The following is a 24,863-nucleotide window of genomic DNA, read 5'->3' as shown; positions in this document are numbered from 1 at the left end:
AAACCAAAAAATAAAGTAACAATAATTATCTCTAGGAATACAATTCAATCAGATGAAATAGCTAATACAGAAAATTAAATATCAGACAGTTTGAAAATTATAAAGGGTGATTAAAACCACAAATAGTTTTCCAATGGCTGCCCATAGTCAAAACATTTTTTATCAAAAGTGTTATCTAATTCATCATATAAGGTTTACCACTTTTATAATGTCATCAGGAAAGAGGATTAACTTAATCTCCTGGCAATTCAAATTAATGACAGTGCTTCTATTTTCTGATCTATAATATTAAGACAACTGCATATCTTATCACTTATTCACACAGGGTGTTGAAAGATATTTATGTAGTGAGCTGTTTAGACATGAAAACAAAGTTCCTTAGGCAACACTTCTACTATTTAATTTCTAACTAAACTTGTTCCTTTAAAAACAGTTTTAAACTCCATTCACAAATACATGGATGGGCTGCATAATCATTTATACTATTTAGAAAAATCTTGTGTAAAGAAGGAGAATCGCGTGCTGCTGAAACTATATTTGTTGTACATATATATGTACAAATATTTTCTCTCTAAATAAACTCCAAGAGTTCCCAGTTTAAGATATTTATCATCTTATAGATCAAGATTATCTACAAAGACATTAATTTTGCCTAAATTAGTTAAGGTGGACGATTTACCAAATCCCCAAAGGAATCACAGTTATAATTTTTAAAACAATATCCCAGCAGATACCAAGATCACTGATGTGGAAAGGGGGGAAAATTGCTTTATTTTCACTGTATTTAATGTCTACAGATTTTCGTTAAGTGGTATTTTTTAAAAAGTTTGGCACCCTTTACCTAGCAAGGGTAGTATAAAATTTCACAAAGAAGAAACTTCTTAATTTGGAGACTCCCAGAAGAGACTGCCAGTGTAAGTGGTCTGACTTGGTTTTCAAATAATAGGGGAAATCTGATCCCTCTTGTGACCAGTTCAGGTTTGTCTAGGAGCCCACTTACACTTATTTGTTGATACTGGATACCACTGGATTATACCAAATTAAAACAAGGATAATTTTTCTAAATTATACATTTCGCTGGCATATGCAGGTCTTGAAGATGACAGAGACAGAAGAAATTTTCAGAGATATAATATTTAATCTATCCTTTGCAACTTAAAATACTTTTTATACAAAAAAAAAAGAACTCACAGCAGCTAAAACCAAGTTCATTAGTCAACACTATGATTAAATTTCTAATCAAACTTGTGATTTAAAAACAAAATTTGAACTCCATTCAGAACCTAAAAACATCACTACCCGGAAAGTTAACATGTTTTTAATATAGTTCATTAAAAATATTTATAACTGATTAATTGAATATGTCCCTTTCTAAGCAAAATAAAAACTCAGAAAATATTTACATAAAGCATTCATGTGTTCAACAAATAAATGCTTACCTAAATTATTTTTTTAAATGCTACACACAAGTGAGAATTTTAATCTCTACTTTTAAGGACATTTTTAAGAAATATACATATTTGCAAAGGATTCTATTACACTTTTGATTTATTCAACTAATATTAATATATAACACTTTGCTTTACAGACTTCTAAATCAGGAATAAAATCATATAAACAAAAGGACTACAGAAAAAGCTCTCTAATTGTAAGGGTCACGACTTATTCAGTCACCTGCCACTGTTAGCATAATGCTGGAACACTAAAAAAAAAAAAAAAAAAAGTAGCTGAATTGACTATTCATTGGTAAAGCAAAAAATAAAAATAAAAAACTTCCTTGTAATTTTAAATGCTTCTGATAAGAAACAGAATAGAAGAAAAGAAAAAACATACTGCCATATATTGTTTTCACAAATAATCATTGAGATTAAAGTTTTGCTCAAAGAATTGACTACTTTCCAGGGCACCAAAAGATACAATTTTGTTCTAACTTGTCCCTTGACACAATGAAAGTTAACTTTTTTAAATTATCCTAAGAGAAACCAGCCTAGGGATTTATCCAACTACAATGTAATAAACTTGATTCCTGACTGAGGTTCAGAGCTGAACGTCAGCCTGAAATATGAAAACAGCAGTACATGTGATACACACATGTTTTGTCAGAAGTAATGAACACAGTGCCTAACTGGAACTTAATATGACTCTCTGAGTTTCTAATAACTCATCTAAAGTCAAAGCTACAATTGTAATACAGCAAACCTCTGAAGAAAAGTATAATAGGAGTAAAAGAATTATGGAGGTGATTCACAGATATACTTACAGAACCCCTAAGAAATAAAATGGAAACCCCAATTCCTCCGAACATTTTCACAGCAGATAATAGCTGGAATGCTTGTGGACCAAAGTCCTGTGACATATCATCTGAGTCATCAAAGGAAATGCAATGATTCAATCTACATAAAAATAATAATATGTTAGAAAGCTTAGCCAAAGCATATACCTTTAGAAATAAAAAGATTTAGTGTCATAATTAGTCAAGTAAAAAATATCTCAAATGTGCCAACTGCTTCAGAAGCTACAAATAAAGTTCATTACAGTCAAGAGTATATGAAGTGTGTAAAACATGAAATAGAAACTATAATATAGCATCACACGTGTGTTATGCTGATGGTTCTCAACCCTAGTGGCCTAAAACCCAAGTTCAAGCAGAGAGCAGAAATGGAGCTCAAAGAGCTCAAATGATTATATAAATATTAGACTTGTGTGTTAAGTTTTGGTTAGAAGAAAAGTTTTGTTGCCAAAAACCATTTTTAACTTAAAAACAAATCTCCTATGTAATAAATTGTAAGTTTAAACTTTAATGACTGTAAAATATGGCACAAAGATTATAAACTTTTCACTTAAGTCCTCTGTAGAAGTTAAATTCCTAAGCCATCCTCAGGTAGATTTGAAATTATCATTAATATAAATGAGAATTCTTTACAGCAGGTTGAGAACAAAGGGACTCCTTAGTGAAAATCAACTAATACAGTTCAACTACCTAATTCAATTACTTTCTAATTTCCACAAAGTACCACCTGGCTACATCTTACAAGTTTTAATGTATATTATTGTAACTGTCACTAAGTTTTATAAATGCTTTAATTTCCAGTCTGATTTTTTTCTTTGATTGATGAGTTAATTAATGAGCTATTTAAAAGTGTTATTTTTAATATCCAAATGAATGAGAAATTGTTTTTCCTTTTATTTACTTTTAATTCAGTTGCATTCTAGAGAAAATGTGGTGTGTTTGATTCCAACACACTGAAAAACATTTGAGACATGCTGTAATCTAGCACAGGGGTCAGAAAACGTTTTTATAAAGTGTCAGATAATAAATAATTTGGGTTTCGTGGGACATACAGTCGCTGTCTGTGTTACAACTACTCAGATCAACCCTGCAAAAATAGCCATAAATAATATATTGGGTTGTCAGAAAAGTCATGACGTATTTTTTCTATGTTTTTCATTGCAAAAACGCGTCATGACTTTTCCAACAACCCAATATAAACAAAAGGCCATGGCTGTGTTCCAAGAAAACTTGATTCACACAAAAAAATAATAATAAAAAAAAAAAAGAAAAGAAAGAAAAATCTGGCAATAAAATTTTAGAAAAGATAGGAAGCAATGTAAGCTCTTATAAACTACTAGTTCAAGTTAAAATTAGCACCATTTTGAAATGCAATTTAAAAATATCTACTATAAAGATATGCATAATATGTATTCTAGCTATTTTATTTCTAAGAATTTGCCTTGAAGAAACTCTTTTACAGGAACACAAGGAGACCTGCATGAGGTTGTTAATAGCAACATTCTTTGTAATAAAAATCAAACTAAGTGCACAAAAAATAGATAAATAAATTGTGATAAACAATTGTGTTTCATGTAATAAAATACTTCATAACAGTGAAAAACAAAACAAAACAAAACAAAACAAAAAAAACAAGCAAGTTTGGTCCATGTTTTGCAGACCACTGCTCTAATAATAGTCGATTTTTATAAATATTCCATGTATGTGTAAGAAGTGTAGTCTCTAATTCAGCACTTCCCAACCAGGGTGCTAGAAATAGATTATAGGTATGCTGAAAGGTTAATCACTTCACACCTTAGAATCTGGACAGAATCTAGACTCAGCTAGCGTTGTGTGCTATACAAATATCATCATTAACTATGTGGACATGAAGTAAAAATGTTTTAGATACATTGCTCTAATTGCTTGATACAGGGTTCTACATATGACATGTCTGATAAATCAAACTTGTTACTATGTTGACCAAATTTTCAATAGCTTATTAATTTTTTTATTGCTTAACCTACCAATAACTAAATATCAAATTGTTCTACTTTGATGGTGGATTTGTTGATTTCTTCCAGCTGTCCTGTCAATTTGTGCTTTTGTAAGGTTTTTTTTTTTGTTTTATGTTTTTTAAGGTGCATAGAACAATTCTGTCCTCTTGGCGAAAGAACCATTTATCATTGCATAGAGAACATTCCATCCTCAATAATATTTCTTTCGTTTAATAGTAATACAGCTACCACATCTCGTTATACAGTTACTTCAACTAGGTATACCATTTGTTTTTATTTTTTTCAAGTAATATACAGTGAAATTGATTGTGGTCTGTGTGTGTATGTACGTATAAAGTTTTACAAGTTTACACACATCCATGGATTCATAGGCATGGACTCATCTAACCATCCCCATCATCAACTACCATCACACACAACAATTCCATTACTGCAAAATACTCCCTTGTGCTTATTTCTTTGATATCATACCCTCCCCCTCCCTTGCACCTCTGGAAACCACTGATGTTTTCTTCATCCCTATAGTATAGTCTTATGTTTGAGAGAATATCATATCAATGGAATCATACTGTAGAAATGGCATTATTTCTTCTTGTAAACGCTTGGTATAATTTGCTGTTGAAATTATTTGGGCTAAGGAATTTTATTTTCAGAGGTTTTTAACAAGGATCCCATTTCTTTAACAGTTGTGGGACTATTCAGGTTATCTGTTTCACTGTGGGTGAGTTTTGCTAGCTCAAGGAATTGCTCCATTTCATCTAAATTACTGAATGTATAATATAACACTTACACCGTTATTCATAATGTTTCCTTACTATCCTTTTAATGTCTGCTGGAATTCCTCTGAAATTCCTTTCATTCCTGATATTGGTAATCTGTGTTTCCTCTCTTTCTTATCTTGTTAGAAGTTTCCATCAATTTTAATGACCTTTTCAAGTAATGAGCTTTCAAGTGCATTGGTTTTGTCTACTGTCTTTCTATTTCATTGTTTTATGCTCTTATCTTATTTCCTTCCTTCTTCCTTTTAGCTTACTTTGCTCTTATTTGCTTCTTAAGGTGGAAGCTCAGTTATTGATTTGAAAATTTTTTTCTATTTATAACTATTTAATGCTCTGAATTTCCCTCTCAGCATTGCTTTTCTGCATCCCACACATTTTATATTTTCATTTCATTCAGTCGAAAATATTTCCTGCTTTACCCTGAGAATTCCTCTTTGACTCATGGGTTATTTAGTAGTCTGTTATCTTTCTGTTACTAATTTCTAGTTTCATTCCATTACAGTCAGAAAACATTCATACATATTCTGTATGGACACTATTCTTTTAAATTTAAGGTTTTTTGTTTTTGGGTTTTTTTTAGCTGAGCCATCCTGCTACCTGTTGGCAGCTCAGCGGCTGCTCAGCTCAGGCTGGACTCGAACCGCTGTTGCTCAGAGCTCAAACTCTTGAGCGAGCTCTTAACCAACTGAGCCACTCAGGCCGGCCCTAGGGTTAATTTTATGACCCAGAATATGGTCTATGTTTGTGAATGTTCCATCTGCCCCTGAAAAGAATGCATATTCTGCTGTTGTTGGGTGCCGTGTTGTATAAAATCAGTTAGATCCAATTTGTTGACACTTTGGTTTATCCTTCTTACTGATTTTCTGTCTACTAGTTCTATTAATTACTGAAAGAAGATGTTGAAGTTACCAACTGTAATTATGGATTTCTCTATTTCTCCTTTCAATTCTGTCAGTTCTTTTGTAAAATATATACACATTTGGGGTTATGTGTTCTAGGATATGATGGCTAATTTTATGTGTCAACTTGGCTTGGCTGTGGAGCCCAGTTGTTTGGTCAAACACACTAATTTAGGTGTTGCTATATATAAAGGTATGTTGCAGATGAAATTAATATTTACAATCAGCTGCTTTAAGTAAAGAAAATTATCCTTGATACTGTGAGTGAGTCTCATCCAATCCAATGAAGGCCTTAAAGAGCAAAAACAGGTTTGCTGGACAGCAAGGGATTATGACTCAAGACTGTTAAACATAGAAATCCTGCCCAACTTTCTGGCAGTCTGCCCTACAGCTTTCAGGCTTGCTAATACCCACAGCTGCGTGGACCAATTCCTTAAAATCAGTCTCTCTCTATCTCTGTGTCTCTGTCTGTCTGTCTCTGTCTTTCTCTCCCCCCTATCTGTCTCTTTCTCTCTGTGTATCAATATGTGAGTGATACATTGGTAGACTGACCCTTTTATCATCATGTAATGTCGTTCTTTATCTCTGGAAATATTCTTTCTCCAAAGTCTCTGTTATCTGATATTAAAATAATAATACCAGCTTTCTTTTGATCAGTGTTTTCATGGTCTAAGTTTTTATCTTTTTATTTTAACCTACCTATATAATTACACCTGTAGTGATTTCTTACAGACAGCATATAGTTGGGTCATATTTTTAAACCAGTTCTAACAATGTCAACTTTTAAATGGTGTTTTAGACCATTTATATTTAATGAAATTACTGATATGTTTAGATTTAGGTTTACCATTTTATTGGTTTGTCTATTTATAAAGCAAAATAATATTGTCTGCTTTGTCATCTATTTACACATATAAGTTCATTATTTTGTTTAAATAAACCCACAGTACATATCATTCAACAAAACTTGATTAAAAATTATTTGCAAAGGAAGAAAAACAAAGACTTTTAGAATGTCCATCTAGAAGGAGAAATCTTTACCTGAATTTGCAATTATCACAGCATTTTTCAGTTCCCATAATACCAGAAGAGGCTATTCGTAGTTGTTTGTCTTCAAAATGAGACAAGATGATTCTACCCAAGAGAAAATTTAAAATTAAATAAAAGAACAAAAACATATATGTTAAATTCATTGTTGAAAATAATGAGGTAAAATCATCATTAATTGATTCACCTGGGACCTCATTATTTGGCTTCAGTTTACTGAGGCAAAAAGAACGCTGCCTTAAAAATTCAGTACATATGTAACACCAACAAAATATTGTTTCTAAATCCTAATTACTTTGCAAAACTTCTTTCTTAAAAGAGCACCATGCATAAATCCATGTTATTAATTGATATAAAATAAATAATACATACTGTCGCCTACAACTGCTGGAATGAAGATATTTTTCCAATTTTGCCACCATCTTTAATTTGTATAATCGAAACTTTTCATTGTGTATCTCACTAAGGCGGAACCTGTCAATTAAAAACATCATAGGAATACATAAATTGCTTAGCGATTTTGTTACTTTTTATTTACTTCTTACTGTTTATTTTTCATAACCTATAATAACCACACCCCTATGAAGATAAATAACATTTCTATCACACCAGGAAGTTTTTGTGTCCCTTCCCAGTGAATTCCCCCACAACAGGCAAGCATTTTAATATTTTTTATGAAAATTATTTTTGAAAGAATTCTCCTTAGATCCTCTCTGTACACCGAGACTTTGCCAATGGTATGGCTTCTGCAATAAGAAATATAAAATTACATATTTACAATGATGACTAGTCAAGTATCTTCTCAGTCAGAGGATTATAACATAGGAGAGATTCAATATTTTGTGAATTACAGTGACCTTTGCAGTTGAGCCCCAGCAACTCCATTTATTCTAAAACTTTTTGGTTTTTTTCTGATAGAAGAGATTTGTCACAAGGATGACACAGATGTGTCCTCAATCCTTGTTAAATCCTTTTTTTATCCTGATTAACCCTAGTTTTATTTCCTTTAGGGTAGATGCAAAGAACCTGTCTATACTGAAGATTCAAGTAGGGGTTTTCCGGCACCACTATTTGATTACCGATCACTGTTACTGCCTGTTAAATCTTAATGAGAAAAACCATTTAAAATATCTTTTGAGACCCAGGAAAACAGGAACTATCTCCGCTGATGAATCTGAAAAGCCACAATATAAAACTCAGGTTAAGTCTTCAGCATCTTTAGCATGATGCACAAATAAAATAAGAACTGGCAGAAATCAACATGTTTGAATAATCTCAAACTTAATAATAGGATGCAATAATATCCCAATTATTTCAAATTAGTTCATAAAAAGTTTTATATAGATACTACTGTCAAAAGGAAAACAATTGTTCTGTTTAAGAGGATGATTTTATCAACTCTATGTTAAGAAACAAAAACTACTGACTAGTCTTAAAAGAAAGAGCTTAAAATTTATAGCAAACATTTTTACCTAATTAATCCCTGATCTTCTTTCAGACCTGAACTTACCCTATCACTTCCTGAGGGAAGACTTACCTGACCTTTACAACTTGGTAAACACACACCCGTTATATACTCACTACTCAATGCAACTTTCCTTCATAGCACTTAAAACAATTGTAATTTTACACATATTCGCATGATCCTTTTTTAAAAAACTTCTGATTACTGAAATTTTCAAACACAAAAAGAGAATGGTAGAATTAACCCTATGTATCCATAGCTGTATGATTCTGTGATTAAGATCTGCCATTCCCATTATACTGTAGGTACTATGAAAACAAGTACCAACCACATCTGCTTTTATTTATCATTGTATCCCCAGCATGAAGCATAATGCTTGGAACATAGTGGACACTAAAAAACAAACAAACAAACAAAAAAACTGTATTGAATAGGCTCTCTCATCATTTTAATAAAATGGGCTAACACGTCCATTCAAGAGCTCAATTTATTCAGCTACGTGGATGTGCATTTTGAAAATACTTCAACTTGGCAGGCCCATTAGTTACAACATATAAGTTTTTATCCTGTGTTTTTCCCTTCTGTGGATAAGGGAATCAGTTGCTAAATGCTGCCCCTAAAATTTTTGTAAGCTGAAGTTTTCCTTTCCAACATAAATCTCACAGAACTTAAGTGCCAACAAAATGCCTATTAGTATTTAAGCAGAATGGTTTTCCTGTATTTAAACACTGAACACTTAATATTTCTTTCATGACAGTCAATCAGGACAGTGCAACATGATTATTCACACACTGTCAAGGACTGGCATACTCTCATAAAACTAACTAAGGAAACAAATGGTAAAGACAGCCAAACAGGGATTGACAAAAGTCATCTGGAATAAGCACCATTATAGCATAGGATGAAAAAAACAGTAACAAAAATCAATGGCATCTGAAGTAACTGTGGCTGAAGACATATCAAAACCTGAGAGGACCTGAGGAGAAAAAAAAAAACAGCTCATCGAAGCACAATATTAAGATCTATTTTATATTCCCAGTATACTCCTAATTTAGTTAATTCTTCATGCTAAATAAATATAGCTGAAATAGGTCATCTCCTCTGGGAGGCAGCTCTTACCACAAATGTTCTTAGATGTCCTCGGTTTTGTTTTGGTTTTAAAGGCACTATACACATTACTTGAAATTCTGGATGCTGCCTCAAATACTTTGAAAGCTTATATGAAAAGAAAAAAGAAATCTGCAAGGGTGAAAGCAATAAACGTTTTTACCTATTTAAGTTAATGTCTGCTGGAGCCCAGAGTACGTGACAAGAACTCTGAAGTCCATCACGGCCCGCTCTACCAATCTCCTGGTAATATGATTCCATTTCCTTAGGAGCACCATAATGAATGACTTTGCGAATGTCAGCTTTATTAATGCCCATTCCAAAAGCTATGGTAGCTATGACACACTGAGAATAAATAATAACATAGTTTGACAAAACATTGAGTAGAACTCAAATTTCACATTTTTACCTTTTATTTTTAAAGATTTTTATTGAAATATAACTAACATACAATATTATATGAGTTTCTGGTATACACCATAGTTATTCAACATTTATATACCTAATGAAGTGATCATAAGTCCAGCAACCATCTGACACCGTACTATACTATCACAATATTATTGACTACATTCCCTATGTTGTACATTACATCCCCATGACTTACTTGCTTTATACCTGAAAATTTGAACAATGTGTACCTTTTAGTAAGAATAATTAGTTCATTAGCTAAAGTCCTTGGCATGAAACTGAATTTCATGTAATTTCAACCAATTACTTATAAATTTAAAAATTACCTATATAATTTACAGATTAAGGATAAATGAATATAAAATAGGATTTCTGTTCCCTCACTATAAAAAGTAGCAAATAAAGTGGTTTCTTTATCTATAAAGTACAAGACACAAAAGAAGCTCTTAAAACATTCATTATATTAAATGAGATTTTTGTGTTATTATGAAGTTTTAAGAGTCCTTACCTGATTGCACAGTATCTTAATATTTTTCTAGCATTGTTTTAAGATGGAAGGAAGTGTCTCATTAAAGATGGTAGAATGAAACATGAATTTATCTCTGAATCTTTAAAAGGATAAAGTTGGTAGAATAGCTAATATATATAAGTATACTGGGATGAGATTTACATAATCAGAGAAATTTTAGGAACAATTCGAATTAGTGACAAGAACACAAAAAACTAAAAAGTACAACAATAAGAATACAAAAATATATAAAGTACTATAATATGACTTAGCAATAAAAAGCATTTACAGAGAAATAGTTATGTATATGTATAATATTTGAATATATATAGTGATCTAACCGAAATTATGATATTAATATTGAGAGGAAAGGGGGTTAAAAATACATGGATAGGGTGAGTAGGACAGGAAAAGATGTGAAAGGCAACTATCATCTTTCACTGATGTAAGGAAGTGTCTCATTAAAGAGGAAGCAAGTGGAAAGTCAACAGATAATGCCTAAAATTAATCAAATAAGTAAAAAACTAAGTAGTAGCAGTATAAGCAAATTATTGCAATATATACTAGCAGTAAACATCAAAAGAATAAACTCAAAGAGTTGGAATGGGAAATTTAAGTGGGGAAGGAACGAAGGGTTGATGTTTTTCATTGTAAGCACTATAGAATTATTTGGTCCTTTAAACTTTGTGCATGTATAACTGGTAAAAATTAAAATTAAAGTGCTATTAAAAGTACAGTACTATGAAACAATTTAATGTAATTTCAATCAATCACTTATAGATTAAAAGATTACCTGCCAATTTACAGATTAAGGATCACTGACCATAAAATAAGATTTTAAGATGGACCAAGAGCAGCAAAAAAAAAAAAGAGAGAAAATACTGAATAAATAAAATAAAAGGAAGTATTATAATGGTGAGAGAAAAATAAGTACAGGGATTAAAATATATTAAGAAAAACTTATAGAGTGAATAAAACTAGACAATTTTGCTATACCTAAGAGTGAATAAGCAACATTAAGTCAAATTTTCTTTTTTTAATGTTGTTATTCAATTTTTTCCAGCTTTATAGAGATATAATTGTCATATAACATTGTATAAGTTTAAGATGTATAATGTGATGATTTGATACACATACATATTGTGAAATGATTACCATAATCAGGTAATAGATAACGCATCTATTATCTCACGTAGTTACCATTTGTGTGTGTGTGTGTGTGTATGTGTGGTGTGTGTATCTGTGTGTGTGGTAAGAACTTTTAAAATTTAATTTTCATCATATGATACTCTTTTTAGATGAGACCAACATATTCTCTCAGGTGCAAATAATGATATTTTATCAAATAATCCACAACCTCATTCCAGAAAGGAAAAGAATTCAAGCCATCTCGAAAAGGCAAATGAGACACAAAAGGACATAAAACTAAAAGTCAAGATTAAAAGAATGAATGGTCACAAATTAAAAATACAAACCTACATCCAAAGGTGGTTAGATTTGTTAATGAATAATCGGCAAGAAAAAAATTTTTTTTCTGAAATTGTAAAATAGAAAATACTAAGATTCTAACACTCAATCCAAGACACTAAGAGCTTGGCTCGTGAGTTTAGGGAGATCAGCTCTGCTTTCAGGCTCACAGTAAAATATAAATCAACTGTAAAAAGACAGGAGAGTGACTATCTAGAATTCTGTACATGTATGTATTCAGCAGGCACTCAATAAACACTCAATGGCAAGCAATATCAAGAGCACCAGACCACTCTATACAGATGAGGAAATGTATTTTCATCATCCTGGGAAGGTATCTGGGAACTCTCAATTCAAATTTGAAACTTTTGAATGATTTATAATGGCAAAGGAGGAGTACACCACACTGGCTAGTTGTAAGACACAGCAGACCCCCTGATGTCAGCCTAGGGTGATACAATCAACATTAATTTATGAACTTTCATAATGTTGATGAAAACTTGTGACACCTGCCTATAGCAGCATGTCATACATATATACCTTCTCAATATTAGGTATGATTGATGATCACTGTGAAGTTTTTAAAGCCATATTTCAAAGCATTAATGCTTCAGTGAAGCTATGTATTGGCAGGAAAACCAGGTGCTTCCAAGGAAGTCTCCCATCACAACATAATATAGTCTGTACTGTCTTCTGTTTTGGGGAGATGTTTCTACCTAAATAAATAATTAGTAATACACAATAATAGAAAAAATCACTGTTCAGTTAACAGCTCGAACCTCGATTGTTAAGATTCAGTAAGCAGCAGCTAATAAATTTGATCTGATAATTTTCAAGCTCCTGGGAAAATAGAATAAAAATATAAGCATTTAAGGATGTATAAAATCTCTATTCTAGGCAGTTGTGATGCCTGTTCCTATCTTTGGAAAGAAGAGGAAGAAAGGGAATAGATGCTTTCATGCAGGTATGCATTACGGCATGACAATGCAAAGTGAATTTTATAGACAGGACATAACAAACCAGACCTGAGGTAGGCAGTTTGAACAGTGTTGGTTTGGGGTGGTTAACAGCTACATGTAATAGGGAGGGCTACGAAGAGAGGAAATGGATGACCTATTGGACAGAAAAATGCAAAGCAAAAAGTTCATCTCAACAGGAGGGGAAGGCTAGTCCACAGGCTTATAGTAACACAGTGTGGATAGGATGTTGACAGCGTGCAGTTGTTGACTGAAATCTACTAAGGTGGCTTAAACTTAAATATCCCCACATGTTCTGTATGATACCCACTGAACCATCTGTAATGATTGGAATTATTTCATGATTTCAAGCACTACAGGAATCTCAGCTGTAGCATTTCACAAGACCTTCATCAATACCCTCCTTTCTTCAGTTTTTCTCCTTCAAATCAAACCTACTTAGTGCTCCCAGTCTAATGATTCTATAATATTATTATCATGCTCAAAAACAAAGAATAGTCTGTTGTGATGGTTCTCAAACTCCATTCTGTGGCACTCTGAGGATTATAACACACCCACGGAGAGTGTCTTAGAGATAGGGAGACTCTTGGGCCCCTTTCTCCCTCACATTAACTTCAACAAGAATTATTCTACTTTAATCTGTTTTACCTATTAGATAAAATTTCATTTAAATAAAAAATACTAAGGCTAAAGTAATCTGAAAAAAATCACACCGATCCCAGCCTGTCCCTTTGCAAGTTTTAAAGGCATCTATAACCTGACCAACCAACCCATTCAACTTTCCTATAAGTCTCTAACAGTTCCTCCCTGCCTTTATGCCTTCACTTGGAACCATTCTTAGTCCACCCTCCCTTTCTCTGCAGTCCTTCCAACCTACTCACAACTTCCTGAACCCAGTATGCACTCTCATATCACAGAGCTTTGCACATGCTAGTTTCTTCCTGGAATTCTATAACCAATTCCTTTTCCCTCTTTACCTATTGGACTTGCATACATGACAAACTTCTGTTAATCTGTTCAGACTCTACGCAAATTGCTTCTTCCTGGATAGACCATCCCCATTACACAACCTACCTTAATAGCTAGTGTTCCCTCCTCTGTGCACCTCAGCACAGTGTAAAGGCTGCTATTTATATTAGTCTGTAATAGTTTGTTCACATATCTATCTCCCACATTATACACGATTCCCTTCATCAGAGGAACTATTGTATGCTCAATAAAAGAAGCTATTCAATAAACATCTGGTAAATAAATATTAGAGATACATCTGTTTCCACTATGGGGAACAGGGTAATGATGACCAGTCTTCACACCTGAATTTCATCTCTCATGAACCTATGATGAACCTCTTTCCTTGAGTTAATACTCATGCCTGCATGGTATGTTCCACAGGCTAACATCAGTTTCCTAAGTTCAGCTGTAACTTGTTCTGCCATTTTTCTGGAAGGACAATAGATGATAGTTGGACCTTCAAATTCCCAGACAGAACTAAAGAAAAAAAAAAAACATAATAAATAAATAAATAAATATATATATATATATATATATATATATATATATGTACATATATGCTTCAGAACTGTTTGAATTTTATCTTATTTAATTTTCCATTTCTTTTTAAATTGCAATGTAATTTCATTTTATTAATTTTCTTTTAGTAAAAGACTAAAAAAAGGAGAAAGCACATAGAAAACAATGATATATTTAACTTCGTAAACATCTAAAACATTATGGCAAGCCAAATGTGGAAATGAATTACGTTAAACACCAAACACCTTTGAGTCAGTTTTTGTTCAAATTAAAGTGAAAGCCAGAGACAAGTTTACCCATTTAAGCAGAAGCCTTAATAAAAAACTATTAACTATTAGAAGTGCAATTTTCATATTTTTACATAAAATATCAAAGAGGACAATATTATCAGAAAGATAAGCTGTCACAATGTCACCAAAAAATAAATAAGCACTTTCAAAAAGGAGAGTGTTACTAGGAGGAAATGCCACTGAGATTGAGAATAATATGGACTGGAAAAGATCAAACATAAGTGATCTGCTAGTAGAACAGACTCTATACTAGATTAAACAGCCTTCTTTGAGAGAACGATTTCCCTTTAGGATAGAAGGGAAGTGAACTACAAGTACTAACTTCAGGGAGACTACCAGAATAGCCAGAACACTCAAAATATATTTATTACATTCTTGTTTTATTGTGAATATAGGACAATCAAGGCAACAGAAAATCCTACATTTAAATTCAACCTAAAGGTCTCTAAGAGCTACACCTGAGTTTCCTTCACCTACTATTGCTCTTATTTTATCCTTTTCTGAAAAGGAAAACACTAATGATGCTCTTTAAATTCTATTTGCCTAGATTATTTTATGTTTGTATTGGTAGTACAAACATTATTTCCATGTATAGTGGCCTTGAAAACACATGCCATAACATGAAAATTATAAGCTTTTCACTGAGAAGACAGATCAGGGAATAAGGTGATGGGAAGCTTCTCAGCATACATATGAAATGCTTTCAAACAAATAGGAAGAAGTACTAGTAACAGTTTCTTAATCCGTAAAATGAAAATAATATGTAGCTTACTGAGCAGTTAAAAGGATTAAACTAGATTACTTACATAAAGTGCCTAGGACAGTGCTTGGCACAAAATCTGAACTCAAAACGTGTCTATTATTAAGATGACTTTGAAATTTTCCCTAATACTCAAGTTAGTCATATAATTAGTGAACAAGATAGAATTCATATAAAAATTCATTTGTTGTTGTTGTCAATTATTGAGTGTACAACGTCTGACAAGTAAGTTCGCGAACTCATCCTAGAAAAAGTGCTACATACTTCACTGCTGAATATACTACAGTCACCTTCTAAGTAGTCCCCTTGGGAAGCTATGCACTGACGCCAGCGCCTAGTCCACCCTTTAAAGCAATTTTGGAACTCTTTTTCTGAAATGGCCATCAGAGCTGTTGTTGCATTACCCCTGATGTCCTGAATGTCATCAAAATCTTCCTTTCAATATTTCCTTTATCTTAGGGTAAAGAAAGAAGTCATTGGGGGCCACATCAGGTGAGTAGGGAGAGTGCTCCAATACAGTTATTTGTTTACTGGCTCAAAACTCCCTCACAGACAGTGAGCTGGTGCATTATCATAATGCAAGAGCCAAGAATTGTTGGCGAACAGTTCAGGTCATTTAACTTTTTCACGCAGCCTTTTCAGCACTTCCAAATAGTAAACTTGGTTAACTGTTTGTCCAGCTGGTACAAATTCATTATGAATAATCCCTCTGATATCAAAAAAGGTTAGCAACATCATTATAACAAGTTCGCGAACTTAATTGTCAGACCTCGTATATGTCCTGTTCAGGCAACAGTATGGAATATAAAAATATTAAAAGAATTCGTTTCTAGCTTCAAAAATAGAATTCTTCCTCAGTGACTGTCTTGATTATATAACACTATAGTTGACTTGAACCATAGATAAGTAGAATTTGAAGTATGTTAAATACAGATTAGAAGGAAACAATTTTTTTTTTAATGAAATAATTTTTCTAAAAATAAGGAAATAGTTACCCAAATTTATCAACCATGAAATCCTCACCTTTCCTTTTGGACAAGAAATTGCTTCAGATCCTCAAGGATGTTTCCTGATTTTCGTCCAACTTCTAAATACAAGTTTGGTCGATCAAAACTAGTACAGGTAATCTGAGGATCCTTGAGGTTTAAGCAACGTATAATGTCTTCCCGGATTGAAGAACTTGCAGTAGCAGTGAGCGCAACTATTGGAACCTGAATGAAGTACAATTGATTTTTTAAAAAGGACAGAGATTCTTAATGCCTAATAATTGTACCACCTTCTTACAAAAAGACTTGGAGACAATTTACAGGAGAAACTGTTTTTAAAATACAATTTTAAAATCATTCTTTTGTAAAGAAGAAAAAAGACAACTTCCTACTTACGTGTTTCTCAACCTCTAAATATTTACTTTTTTAAAATAAAAAATCATTTAAATAATATACTAAATCCATTAGATTTCTAAATGTAATCTACCTTGTCTTATTAAATTAAGACTACTTATTAGCTATCTACCTCTCCATTTATTGGATTGTTGGAAAAGTCATGACGCATTTTTGCAACAAAAAACATAGAAAAATTACATCATGACTTTTCCAACAACCCAATATTATGACATATTTTTTATTAATCTATAATTCACAAACTATAAACCCTAATATCCCCTGAAAATCTAACTATACAAAGCAATGGTTCTTTTTTGGTCTCCTATTTTGAATACATCGGTTTATGGCTTCTCAGATCTAGAAGCAAAGCTCTCAATGATCTGGATAAACACTCTCCAGTTTTACTAAGTTAATCATGGCATACTATAAGAAAAAATGCATAAAATGAAACATCTATTATTAATTGATTTCTTGAGCAACCAAGTCATGTTCTATTTTCAGTCTAGCAAAGACTTCTTGACTGGATAAGCAGCCATAGCTCATACCAGGAAAAACATGAATATGTAATCTTTCAGAAATTCAAAAGTAAGATAACAACATGTCTCCCATGAAACTATATTTAATATTTTTGTTTCTGTTATCATAGGAAGTTATAATCAACAATGCTAGTATTTCATAATCAGAAAAAATGGACTGTCTTAAAGTTGTTCCTAAATCATTAGGTGTTCTATACCCAAGAACACACCTTTCTTAAAATACTCTTTTTGGCCCATTACAAATACAGTAAACAATATCGTGATAAAATAGCTCTTCAAATACACTGCAGTTACCTCAAAAATCAGTTCAAGCAATTCTCTTGTATGTAACTGAAAACTTATGTGCAATTTGTAAAAAAAAAAAATTATAGAATTTGAAAAGAAACTTATTAAAAACTATAAACTACTGTACAATCAATATATCTTTACTGAATTAAAAATTATCTCATAGTTCATGTGAAAAGTATTAATTAAATTGGGGAGTATGAAAACCAATGTGACCAGGTAATTGGCATTTTTGCATTTTCTATCCTTAAATTTTGTGAAATTATTTAAAACGGTAACCCCAAAATTAACTTCATTGATTCTGCGCTTATAATTGGACCATTCTCTGAATTTAGAGAGTGCCTAACAACTTACAGATGAATAGGCCAATTTACAAAGAAACTAATTTCTCTAATCAAACATACATATATTTCATTATATGTGTGTGTGTATATATATATATATATATATATACACACACACACATATAATGAAAATATCTATATCAAATATAAGGGTGAGAATAAGGGAATTCAAATATTAGAAGTTCTTAGGACATGCCCACTCTCACCCTCACAGCAACAAAGAATTTTCATCAATTTAAGTGCTTTACTCAAACAATTTATAAATGTACTAATAAAATACTTGTCATTTAACTGCATATGCAGCTAAAGAAAGAACTTTTCAGGATAGAAACTGTAAGGAGGTTTACTTTGTTTCTAAGCAATATATATATATATATGAGTGGATGGGCAATATATTTAAGAAAATAAGGAAATAAGCATGAAACATGACACTGCTTAAAGAAGTTAACAGAAAAATAAGGCAAAATAACAGCACAGCAGTAAAACAAAAAAAAAATCTGGCTTAGAATCAGTTGCCTGAGTTCAAATCCTGCCTTTAACTAGACACGAGATTTTGAGCCATTTATTTCACTCTCTAAACTTTGGTTTCCGCATCTATAAAATGGCTACAATAACAGCCACAATATCATAATGTTAATGAGATAAAAACATATTAATGTGCTGAACATAATGCACAGTATACAACAAGCACTCAAAATGCTTCAGCTATTACTGATACTGTTATTACACCAATTGAAAATAATTCTATGCAAGAACTCCAAGGACATAGGCACTACTCCCAGATTTGCCACTGAATTTGGCAAGGGCTAACTTCTCCTGGCCTCGGTTTTTCACCAAAATATGAGACAAAGAGGGCCACATGATATCAGACTCTGTAACAAACAATTCCCATTTTGCTACTAGAAAGTCCCTATTCAAGTGACCTGCTAACAGTGAAAAATCATTACAAATTCTCTCTTTTGTCTACAACATTCTAGAAACCCAGTTAAGAACACTACTTCCACAACTAGAATGTAGAATAAAGTCATGAAATATATTAAACTTAAAAAAACAATAGTATTTATTTTCACTCCAGAAATGAACTGAATCTTTTCTTAGAAGCTTGTGGTGCTTTATGACATTTAAAATTTATAAACTAGGGTAAAGCTTAAAAATAACAAATAGGTTAATTAAGAGAAAGGTGACCACATATCCTGGTTTCCTGTGACACTCCCAGTTTATGCTCTCATCACAGCATAATTATAAATAGCTTACACCCTTTAATTGTCAAAAGTAAATTGGTTTGGATGATAAATTATACTGTCACTGAGTTATATCAACTTCTTAACTCATGAAACTATTATTCTTTAAGTTGACAAGTCTTGGTTTCTTTGGTAATAAGTGCCAAGTTTTTTTTTAAAAAGCAACAAAATGTAAACTAATCTTGTGACTATAAATTTAGGAATTATTTAATCATATATTTCAATGGAGTGGCACCTACAGATTCAAAGAATTAGAACAATTCCATCTGCTTCTAAATTTGGGTCATGTTTCTAATTCTGACTCTGTACTCCATAATATCATGTTTCATTCATTCAATCACTCATTCCAAATAGTTATTGTCTGCTATACACTGATATTTATGAAAGAACTGGAGAATACAAAGAACCAACACGTCTGATGGATCTCACAGTTCCTCTTATTTGAATTTGACAGAATTTTAAGACTGACATAGAGTTTTCTTGCCTGGCTGCTCTTTCTTGAGACTCACTTTGTCTGATTCTCTCCAAATTGGAATCTTTGTGCTAAATGGTTTGGTGATTTCTTTGCTATTTTTGAACTTACTGAAATTATGTGGTGTGAAGCCCCGCAGGTTTATACCAGTTGAGCCAGTGCAAATGCAATTGAAAGGAGAAAAAAAAAAAAGTACTGAGAACGTGAGGAAAATGAGAGTTCTACAACCACCAGGTGGCATTTCTCACCACTTACGCAATAGAGAGGCTTCATGAAAACCCCAAGGGAAAAAGCGTTTCTCAGCATTACTTGATGAACACCCTGTGCTACATTGAATCATCCCAAGAAATGAAAATGGTCCAATGGAGACCATAGCCGGACATAATAAAAGACTTATTCAACACTGAAAAGTGTTTAAGAACTGTACAGAATATTTAAAACACTTCTAACTCAATCCTTCTAGAATCAAAGGCCTAGGAAAGGATTACAAAAAGCAATCTTCCTAGTTTCCAAAAGCTTACTTTATTTTTTTTCAAAAGCTTACTTTAAACCATTCTAAATTAACGGAAAGCAGTCTTCAAGGTACAATGAGCCTAATGACTTTTACCACATAAATAGCTTCTTTCTCTCTTACATGTACTATCAATACTCTTAATTTATCTATATTACTCATATTGTTCCACATATCATTTATTGTTTGGTACTATTGCTTCTATTTTTTATAGGTATGAATCTAAACTCCTTTACTGCACTATGAGCTACTTTAGGGCAGAAAATCTATTTTACACTTCATTCAAATAATTTGTTTTAGAAACTAGCAGTATTCCACTGTGTGGCCATTGCCAAACTCTACTATGTACTACCTATGTGCGAAAGTTACTTCCCTGCTTCTCAGCTTTCTCATCAGAATTCACTTTTCATTTACCCAATTATTTATGGAGCGCCCACGATGTTCTAGAATTTATAAGCCAATCCATCAAAACCTCCTCCCCACAAAGAATATTCTAGTAGGGACCCACAGACAATAGACAAAATATAATGCAGAAAGTTAAACAGTCTTAAGTGCTATTTAAAAATAGTAAAGGAATATGAGAAATGTTGACTGTTGGAAGAGGGGTTAATTTGAAATTTTTCATATGGCGACCCAGGTGGCCTAAATGAGGAAGTAATATTTCAGCAAAGACCTGAGAAAAACAAGAGGTCACACCATGTGAATTACCTAGGTAAAAAAAGTATTCAGGGACAGGGAAGAGCAGGAACAAAGCCCTAACATAAGAGCGTGCTTGGCATGTTCGAAGAATATCAGAGAGAACAGGGTGTCTGGAACCAAGCAAATGGGGCAACAAGTAGTAGAGAACAAGGTCAAAAACATTGTGCTTGGCAAAGCTTACCGACAGGAATGCTGCCTTTAGGGAGCCCAAAGCCCTAAATGAACTTCTAAAATCATGTCCCCACTCAGAAATACAGTGAGCCTCATCCACAGCAATCAGTGTGATGCCTATAAAAAAGAAAAGTAAATAAAGTAAAGCTCGAAATGAAATAAATTCATCTAAAACAATATCACAGTCTTTACTGAGAATATATAAATATTACAGAACGGAGACTTAATAATCTCATCAAAGTATTTGGTTGATATGAAAATATAAGCATAAATAATATCAGATTACCACCAAAAATCATTATTGAGAATAGAAGAGGGGAAATATATAGATTAAAGGTAAATGGATCAAAGAAGGAAACATTTATATATTATTCAAATAACGTATTTATTGAATTTCAGCTCTCATCATTATTCCTCAGAGAAATTAATTATATAATTACTTGTCCTCAAAAGTATCACTCATGAACCATCTGTAATGATAATGCCCTAAAAAAAAAAGAGCTGTTCTATTTCTCTTTGGTAATACTTTTAATTGTATCTCATGGATTAGCTATCAAGGGATAGAATCAGCACATTTCTAGTGAGAATAAATGCATCACCATCCATGATTGGTCACATTATCATGTTACAGATAGTTCCTCTGAAATAACAGTATTGAAAACACAGGATGACATCTACATTTTCTAATGTGCAATGGTAAGAGAAGAACTAAATCTCATTATGTACAAAGTAGGTAAGAAGGAATACAATGTGTTCCTTCTTCCCCTAGCAACCCCTCCACTCTGCCCCCACACCACACCCCCACACTAAAATAGAATCAATAGTGTACAGTAATACACTACAGAAAAGGGCTTTATCGTATAACCATCCATTAAAATGTCTTCAGCTATTTCACAGTAATGACAGCAGTGCTTTTACCCTCAATTACCAAATTAATACTTAAGACAAAAATAATTTTTTCTTTCAGTTAAGATGATTATTACTTGGTACTTATCTGAGTATTAATAATGTTGTCCTGCCGCTAGGGGGGTGATTAAAAACATGTGCTCTGGAGTCAGACTGCCTGGATGCAGAACTGGCTCTGCCAATTATCATTTGTATTATCTTAAGTTACTCAAGCTTCCGAGTCTGTTTCCCACAAGTAAAATGTAATAAATAGTACCTAATATTTATTAATTACTCTGAAGGTTAAATTAGATCATTCACATAAAATGCTAAGACAGGGCCTGGCACAAAAGAGATCTCAATAAAAAGTTACTACCATTATTATTATAGTTATTAAATGCTCACTATGATCCAAACACTTTTCTAGGAACAAAAAGATTAATAAAATACAATCCATTACCTTGAAGAGCTCATAATTCTAAAAGAGATAGACATGCAAATAAACAATTATAATTCACTGAGATTGACAACTATAATAAAGAGTTGGAGGGGAAAGAAAGCAACAAAGAAACCTACTAAATAAAAGCAAAATGGGGGCCAGCTGAGTGGCTCAGTTGGTTAAGAGCGTGAGCTCTGAGCAACAGGATCGTCGGTTCGATTCCCACATGGGCCAATGAGCTGCGCCCAAGCTGAGCTGCTGCTGAGCTGCCAACAGGTGGCAGGATGGCTAAGCTGGTGAGAGCACGTGCTCCTAACAACAAGGTTGCCGGTTCGACTCCCACATAGGATGGTGGGCTAAGCCCACCCGCAACTAAGATTCAACATGGCACCTTGAGCTGAGCGGCTGTGAGTTGCCAACGGGCAGCCGGATGGCAAGTGGACTTGGAGCTGAGCTAGTTGTGTCTTCCACAACTAAGATTGAAGGACAACAACTTGACTGTTCCCCTTCCCGAATTCCCCAACACTGTTTCCCTTCCCCAATTCCCCAATAAAATCTTTAAAAAAAAAAAAGGCAAAATGGGTTGATTAGCATCAAAATTCTCTGGTTACTACTGAGTAGCTGGGGAAAATTCAATGTTACCACCATACTCATCTTGGCTTTAGAAACTAAATGATCTGACTTTAAATTAAATAGGTTAAAACAAAGATGGTAGCTGCTCTTCTATTTAAAATTATAGTATTACATGAAGAGACATTTCTCTAAAGAGGACATACAGATGGCCAACAGACATATGAAAAAATATTCAACATCACTAATCATTAGAGAAATGCAAATAAAAACCACAATGAGATACTACTTCACTCCTGTCAGGATGGTAATCATCAACAAATCAAGAAATAACAAATGTTGGCTAGGATGTGGAGAAAAGGGAACCCTTGTGCACTGTTGGTGGGATTGCAGATTGGTGCAGCCATTATGGAAATCAGTATGGCGGTATCTCAAAAAGCTGGAAATGGAACTACCGTATGACCCAGCAATTCCACTTTGGGTATCTATCCAGAGAAATCCAAAACACTAATTTGAAAAAATATATGCACCACTATGTTTATTGCAGCACTATTCACAATAGCCAAGATATGAAAAGAACTGAAATGCCCATCGATAGACGACTGGATAAAGAAACTGTGGTACATTTATACAATGGAATATTACTCGGCTATAAAAAAGAATGAAATCTTACCCTTTGCAACAACATAGATGGACCTTAAGATATTACACTAAGTGAAATAAGCCAGACTGAGAAAGAGAAATACCATATGATCTCACATATATGTGAAATCTAAAGAACAGAATAAATCAGCAAACAAAACAGAAATAGACACAGAGATATAGAAAAAAAAATTTTGGTTGCTAGATGGGAGAGGGCTGGGGATGGGGGAGAAGGTGAAGGGATTACAAAGAGCAAATTGGTACACACAATATAGTCATGGGGATATGAAATACAGAAGAGGGGATATAATCAACAATGTTGTAAAGATTATGTAAAGTGCCAGATGGGTACAGGATTTATCGAGGGGATCACTTCATAGATTGTTAGATGCATGACTAATGCGCTGTACAACTGAAGCTGAAGTACAATATTGTAAGTCAACAATAAGAAAATACACACACACATACACACACACACACACACCTTCCCCAGGCCTGACAATTAAGTTTGAGAAATCATCCTAGAAAAAGTGTTACATACCTCATTGTTGAATATCACTACAGTCACATTCGAAGTACTCCCCTTGGGAAGCTATGCACTGATGCCAGCGCCTAGTCCACCCTTTAAAGCAATTTTGGAACTCTTTTTCTGAAATGGCCATCAGAGCTGTTGTTGCATTACCCCTGATGTCCTGAATGTCATCAAAATCTTCCTTTCAATATTTCCTTTATCTTAGGGTAAAGAAAGAAGTCATTGGGGGCCACATCAGGTGAGTAGGGAGAGTGCTCCAATACAGTTATTTGTTTACTGGCTCAAAACTCCCTCACAGACAGTGAGCTGGTGCATTGTCATGATGCAAGAGCCAAGAATTGTTGGCGAACAGTTCAGGTCGTCTAACTTTTTCACACAGTCTTTTCAGCACTTCCAAATAGTAAACTTGGTTAACTGTTTGTCCAGTTGGTACAAATTCATTATGAATAATCCCTCTGATATCAAAAAAGGTTAGCAACATCGTTTTGGCTCTTGATTTGGACTGGCGGAACATTTTTGGTGGTGGAGAATTGGCTGACTTCCATTGTGCACTTTGACGCTTTGTTTCAGGGTCGTATTGGTACACCCATGTTTCATCACCAGTGATAACATGGCCCAAAACATCAC

The 24,863-nt window shown here is 33.3% G+C and overlaps 1 protein-coding gene across 3 annotated transcripts in view; it reads right to left on the bottom strand.

The window, feature by feature from the left end:
• The window catches only part of WRN (WRN RecQ like helicase), a 138,767-nt gene that overhangs the window by 46,670 nt on the left and 67,234 nt on the right, over nucleotides 1-24,863 (bottom strand). For all 3 annotated transcript variants that reach the window (XM_019642884.1, XM_019642885.1, XM_019642887.1), the window contains exons 17-23: nucleotides 21,179-21,285; nucleotides 16,551-16,738; nucleotides 14,261-14,435; nucleotides 9,748-9,929; nucleotides 7,385-7,486; nucleotides 7,007-7,099; nucleotides 2,261-2,393 (exon numbers count right to left, since the gene is read on the bottom strand). In XM_019642884.1, coding sequence (XP_019498429.1) covers nucleotides 2,261-2,393; nucleotides 7,007-7,099; nucleotides 7,385-7,486; nucleotides 9,748-9,929; nucleotides 14,261-14,435; nucleotides 16,551-16,738; nucleotides 21,179-21,285 — 980 coding nt within the window. The remainder of the gene's footprint in view (nucleotides 1-2,260; nucleotides 2,394-7,006; nucleotides 7,100-7,384; nucleotides 7,487-9,747; nucleotides 9,930-14,260; nucleotides 14,436-16,550; nucleotides 16,739-21,178; nucleotides 21,286-24,863) is intronic.

Source organism: Hipposideros armiger, unplaced genomic scaffold (genome assembly GCF_001890085.2).
Source record: "Hipposideros armiger isolate ML-2016 unplaced genomic scaffold, ASM189008v1 scaffold_73, whole genome shotgun sequence".
Classification (NCBI taxonomy): domain Eukaryota; kingdom Metazoa; phylum Chordata; class Mammalia; order Chiroptera; family Hipposideridae; genus Hipposideros; species Hipposideros armiger.
Note: the sequence above shows the minus strand (reverse complement) of the source record. Positions and strands in the feature narration are given on the sequence as shown.